At 34.8% G+C, this 6,526-nt stretch overlaps 1 protein-coding gene across 1 annotated transcript; it reads left to right on the plus strand.

Moving 5' to 3' along the window:
- Positions 1 to 250: 250 nt before the first annotated feature.
- LOC104524527 (gamma-aminobutyric acid receptor subunit beta-2) lies at positions 251 to 6,326 on the plus strand. Its single transcript, XM_010167445.2, has 4 exons — positions 251 to 521; positions 3,458 to 3,595; positions 4,797 to 4,949; positions 6,073 to 6,326. The coding sequence occupies exons 1-4, from the start codon at positions 251 to 253 to the stop codon at positions 6,324 to 6,326; spliced, it is 816 nt and encodes a 271-aa protein (XP_010165747.2).
- Positions 6,327 to 6,526: the final 200 nt, after the last annotated feature.

Consider the following 6,526-nt stretch of genomic DNA (forward strand, 5'->3'; position numbering starts at 1 on the left):
TTCCCTTTAAATGTCTTATTGAAGTGGGTCTGTCTTGCCGTGAACACAGTCATTAATGATCTCCCATGTACCATTGATCATCCTGGAAAAATACCTTTTAAAGCAAATGAAGCAGATCTAGCGGTACTTAAAAAATCTCGTATCCTGCAGAGAGTAGAAACAACTTGTCAACTGCCAGTGCCTCAGTGCTGTGCTAGCAGTAACTTCGCTTTCTGTCAAACAACTGCTTCTCCATTGGGAGAAGGGTCCTATGTACATCAGGAAAAGGGCAGAGAGCCTTTTTCCATGCAGTATTTGGGAACGTGACAACAGCTTTTGTTATCAGCGCATTCAGGTGATAAGTAACAACTTGCAAAAACAAAGTCCATTTGCTGGAATACAGCTTTTACAGGTATCCACTGGAGAATCAGAAGATGGAGCCAGACAGGATGACACATTCACACCCACAACCCAGGCAAGAGGAGAGGAATTACCAAGGTGTTACATTAACAGCATCAGAGACAGAACTTTTACCACAAGAAGTAATGAATGTAAAAAAAAGCTGAAGATTATAGTATATTGTCAAAGGTTTTCAAGTTGTATTTCACAGTTGAAGTCTATTAGTTCAGAAACTATGGTAATCTCTCTCAATTATGTGGCTAAGTACAAGTAGTCCTAATTTCTTAAAACTTTAAATACTTAGGAGTGCCTCAGTATTTCAGGTCATTTTGGAAGGAAGGAAACTTGTGTTGTATTCTTCCATCGTGTACCTTTTGCTGTCTTTATATTGTGTAGGAAATATTTGAAGAAATGTGAGATAGAGAGAGAGGCTGTCATGTAATTAGGTAGTCTCAGAAATTCATAATTAAGCAGCAAAGTACATTATTTCCTCATGAGAATAAAACAATTCCAATCTCCTGGGTAAATCTGTAATTTGATTCTTTTGAAATAATTTAACTGATACTATAGAATAATTTTAAATCAATTCTAACAGTCTTGGCTGAACTAAGGATGCCTTGCTTAGCCACTGGAATTCATGCTAAAACTATTCTTATCTCTAAATACAGCATGTCTTGGTCAACATGCAACAGTTTTGTGCTGTAAATTTAATCTGAGACAATTCTATGTGGGATGCTAAAGGTTTTTCTATGCAAAGTTGCAGTAAACAAAAAGCCAAGTTCAATCACTTGTTGATCTCCATGAGGCAATTTTAAAGTTGATGAGTTCTGATGATTAAAAATGGAGATTTGAACATTCTCTGTTGTATCATAGTGTGTAAGAAGCATCAGTATGATTTTAGAGTCATGTTTAATACTTGTTTGATTACAGAGGATAGGCCTTCTACTCACAGATAACAGTAATCTTGGCTCCTTTTCAGGCCTCTCATGTTTTAGACTCTAAAAAAGTAACATACAATAAGTGCAAAGCTTGATATCTATGTGATTCTTTGTTTCATTAAATGCAGTGTAGAGGAATTTAGCCAGTTTTTTAAATGGTCCTATCCAAACAGAGGAGGGAAGGTAAATATTATGGAAAGTTACTAGTCCAAATTTTGTTCAGTTATTCCTTTGATGATTCTACTTTTGGTGAAACAAGCGAAAGTATGAAGGGAAAAAAAATCCATGACCATTGATGTAAGCTATTTATTGATGTGAATTTAAACTCAGTTTCTTAAGGAGTTCTGGATATGTCAAAAGCATATCATGTTCTACAATGTAGAGCTCTTTTTCCCTTAACTGTTGAAGCTTATTTGGAAAATGCAAGTCTTTTTTCCTTGGTTGATGTCATCAGCTAGAGCTAGTGAACTTTTGGGTAAATAGAAAGATTAAGGAAGAATTTATTCCACAAAATCTTAAAAATCTATTATCTCATCAGTTTTGCTGTCAGTATCAGGAACTTTGAAAGAAGAGCAAGTTCCATTTGAATTCTTGATGTTGATGAACTGTTCAAAAATCTGTCCTGTATGAATGATATGACTGTGATTCTTGAAAAGTTTTCCATTTTCTGCCCTCAGATTACTTTAGATTTGCTGCTAGCCCCATGAAAAACAGAATGAAAATAGTATATAGAAAAAAGTGGAATTGCTATCAATATGCTATAAGAATGTAACTACCAAAATACTTTAAATGTTGGATACATTTTTATGGTTGTTTCAGTGTTTTTACAGATTATTGTGTTCATATCTTCAAACTTGCTTGCCTTCTGGTACTGCTGTGTGCCTGGACTATACTTGGATTATAAAAAAATAATGATATGCAGAAACAGTTTTGTAGTTTCTAGGTTATCACAAAATGTATAATCTGCATTATTCCTTGAAATTAAGTGCTATTTGAGCATTCTAAAATGGTGTTTATTATTATAGTTTTGTCTTTGTCTGTGGGTGATAACTTAAAATCAAGATCAAATATATATAATTTTATTATGTTAGTTTCCCAAAAGGTCATAGTCATTGTTCTATCTCTGAGTTGTTCTTGTTATTTTCATTTTTCAGCAAAAGAAAAAACCTTTAAAAGGCTACAAACCTTCATTGATATCTTATTTCCTGGTTTTGTAAAAGATTTATTTCTGATGTCTATTGATCTGTTCTGTATACCAGCTCTGGAGTATGCAAGTTAGCTCAGCTGCCATTTGGTGAACCCAGATTCATATTTTATTCATAAGTTTTATGACTGCGTGAACATGTGCTGTCTTCTATTGTTTTTTTGTGAGTGGTGGGATTTTAGTTCTATGGTTGGTTTTTTGTGGGTATTTTTTTGCAGTCCAGAGTGATGGCTGTTGCATCTGCTACATTTACTTCTTACAAGGGCCTCACTGAGTGTGGCTGTCTTTCATTGCATTCAAGCCATTTTCAGAAAAGTAATGATGCTGGTTTTAAAAATAAAATCTAAGTGGATTTGAACTAGAGTTTGTCCTTTCTATCCGTAGTCAGAATATAAACTACATAGCATAGAGATGAAATATCATGAGATAACTGTACACTGAATTTCTCTCTAACCCATATTGCTCTGATTGTCCTCTTTCCTATGCTGATCATGGTGCACAAGGCAGAAAAGCATCTCTTCCAAGCCTCAATTGGTGACCCGATCATGTTTCAGTTACCAGTGCTGATGTTTCAGCCCAGGGGCTGAAATTACAGCAAACCCACACTGTTTTATCCAGCCCTGGGATCAGAATTTACCTTAAGTTGGATGTGCAGTTACTATCTATATATGAGACATGTGTAGTCTTAATTTGTTTCTAAAGGTTTACTTTATTAATATATTGATAAATAGATCTTTTAAAAAACAAAGATAAAAATACATTTAGAATTGACATTTGAAATTATATTTAGAATTACTCGTGTCTGTATGTTTGTATCTATTATGTTATTAGCAGTTTAGTTTTAGAAACATATCTGAAGTTATTTTCTGAATTAATTCTCTGGACTGTTCTCCATGATGTCAGAAGAGATCTTAACTGTTTACTCCTGTTTTTATAGATGGCTATACAACAGATGACATTGAATTTTACTGGCGTGGGGGTGATAATGCAGTTACAGGAGTGACAAAGATCGAACTGCCACAGTTCTCCATTGTAGACTACAAGCTTATCACCAAGAATGTTGTTTTCTCTACAGGTTTGTGGAGGGGAAGCTAAACGGGAAATTCATTGGGAAAACTTTTAGAAATAGGTTAATTCTCAACATGCAGTTCAGGATCTGGGCAAAAATTTTAGAAACAGGAATAAATTAGGGCAGCAACTGTGAATTATGAAAGGAGCATTTTTTATTACAGCCTTCACAGTGTTATAAGGTATCACTCATTAATATATGAAGAGGATACAGTAGTGTGTCATGTTAAGGCTCAGTCAAATAAGCTGTATTTTCTATTTTCCTACGAAAACTGATTAAGCTACTTATACACCTCAGCACCCTAAGCCCAACAAGAAGTAACCCAGCCTGTAGGAAACTTAGGAAACTTTCTCTTTCTACTTCTACATGTTCGTAATACCAAGATGTGAATGTATTAGACTAATTATTTTTTCTGCTGTAAAACCTTTAAAATCCTTGTTCCACAGGATTTGTAGTTTAATGTATTCTAACAAACATATGACTTTCTGAAGGCTGAAAAGATGCTTTGTGAGGAAGAGTAGAAAATAAGATCAGATTTCATAAAATAAAAAACAAAGCAAGCAACAACTAGAACATTTCATGTTAAATCATTCAAGAGAGACAAGAATTGGGTTGGGCTATTAATATGTGATGTTCTCTACATACTTGAGAAAGCTGCTAGGTGTGTTAAAAAAATTTTCCAAACTCATTTTTTAGATATGGGGAGAAGTAATCTTTGGAGGGAGTACAGAAGAATTGCACATCCCAAATTCTTGGAAATCAAGCAGAAATGGGACTTGAATAATGGTCTCTAGGCACCTATTTCAACAAGTGTTTCATACACCAAAATATTTCTGGTGTCCAGTGACAAAGGGCAAGTGTTACATTGCTTGGAGAGAAGGTTAGAATCAGGATTTCACTGAAGTAGGCCTACTGCAGCTTGCCAGGGAAGAAGCATTTCTGTGCTTTCATGCTCTGAAATGTGTTTTGGCTGTTGATCGTTGAATATTATGATTACCAGCAGATATGCACCTAGAGCATTCTTGTACCCTTAGAATAAAAGATTATTTAATCCTAGTTCTTGCTAGAAATTCTGCAGCTGATTATCCTGGATCTTTCAACTCTGCGTGTACTCTGTGTTGCATGAAACAATAAAACCAAAATGACAGAAAAATGTTTTCAGGCTTTGTACAAGTAAATTATGTCCATACCAAATATTCTCTTTTAGGTGCCTACCCAAGGCTATCTCTCAGCTTTAAACTTAAGAGAAACATTGGTTACTTCATTCTGCAGACCTACATGCCTTCTATTCTGATCACTATCCTGTCCTGGGTTTCCTTCTGGATTAATTATGATGCTTCAGCTGCAAGAGTTGCTTTAGGTAGGCATTTTTACTCATCTCATGCAATGTGCATTAGCTGAATGCTTTTTCTTGCTTCTGGCTTAGTGGATAGTGCATGATTTGAAAAATAAATGTTAGATCTTTTTACGTTTGGCTTGTTAAGCTTTGTATTATCTGAATCAGCACTTAAATCATCACAATTTAAATAAAAATTAAAGTGATTTCATGTCTGAATTAGCTAACTCTATAATCATTGTAACTAGAATTAGCCTAATTGTCTCAACGTTTTCTGTTGTTTTACTGCTTGTTTTTCTCCAAAAAGAATGCATTTAGTTTGCTTTTGCCCATGGCAGTCCAGAATACATATTCAGCACTGTGTTATGGATTATAAATTGCTTTTCCTTTCAGGTATGAATTAAATAAAGTTTTACTAGAGCTATATAGCTAACGTCTCCTTAAGTTGAGGGCATTTTCCTTACTGTTACCTTACATTCTAAAAGCAAAACCATTTCCCTAATGAATCTCTAAAGTACTTTTATATCTCAACACTCATCCCCATGTATGTTTGTTTATACTGTGCCCCTCATCAGAGGATCCAAGCATGTTACAAAAATAAGTATGAGTATCTATTAACAAATTATGTATAAATCATACCGGTTCCTGCCAATATAGCCCTGGTATAGATAAAATAAGTAAATGACAATAAAATATACAATTGAGAAATTGACATTTTAACTTTTTAAAATACTGTCTGAGTTTTACCAGGTCTTTCTGTGTAGCATTTTCCTGTAAGAATTCAAGATTGCAGGCATCCTGAAAATGATGGAGGAAAGCAAGACAGCAGTAACTCCAGGCTTTTAATTTATAACTGAGAATCATTAGAGAAGGTTACAGTGTAGCTGGTTAAGAACATATTTATAGAATTGAACTACTGTTCGTTTGATTGAAGGCTTTTTATTGACAGGTGTAATCTTCTTTGATGTACAAAAAAATTAAAGACAAAGATAAGGAATATAAGCAGAGGCTGGGGATGGGGTTTTTTTCCACCAGCAAAAAAGTTTCCTAGAATTTTTCAACTCTAGCATTTGAATATTATGAGCTATCATGGTAGAAAATTAAAATTAATTCAATCAATAAGACTTGTCATATTTTTTTTTTCCAGGAATCACAACTGTGCTCACAATGACAACAATTAACACCCATCTTCGAGAGACTCTTCCCAAAATTCCATATGTGAAAGCCATTGACATGTATCTTATGGGATGTTTTGTCTTCGTTTTCATGGCTCTGCTGGAGTATGCATTGGTCAACTACATCTTCTTTGGCAGGGGACCTCAACGTCAAAAGAAAGCGGCAGAAAAAGCTGCCAGTGCCAACAATGAAAAGCTGCGAATGGATGTCAATAAGGTAAATTGAAATGGGGATATATTTTTAGCATTGCCCCAGGAAGGCAGACTTTCACTTCTGCCAGACAGAGCTTTAAAATGTAATTTCTTGTAGAAAATCAGTTGAGTGGGATTATTATGATCTTGTTTTAGCTCTGCAGAGCAGTGCATTTAGCCACCTCAGCAATGAATGCTGCCCTCTAGCCTGGAAAACAGAATGACTCTTTTTCT

The sequence above is a fragment of the Antrostomus carolinensis genome, unplaced genomic scaffold (genome assembly GCF_000700745.2).
Source record: "Antrostomus carolinensis isolate BGI_N321 unplaced genomic scaffold, ASM70074v2 scaffold53114, whole genome shotgun sequence".
In the NCBI taxonomy this organism is placed as follows: Eukaryota; Metazoa; Chordata; class Aves; order Caprimulgiformes; family Caprimulgidae; genus Antrostomus; species Antrostomus carolinensis.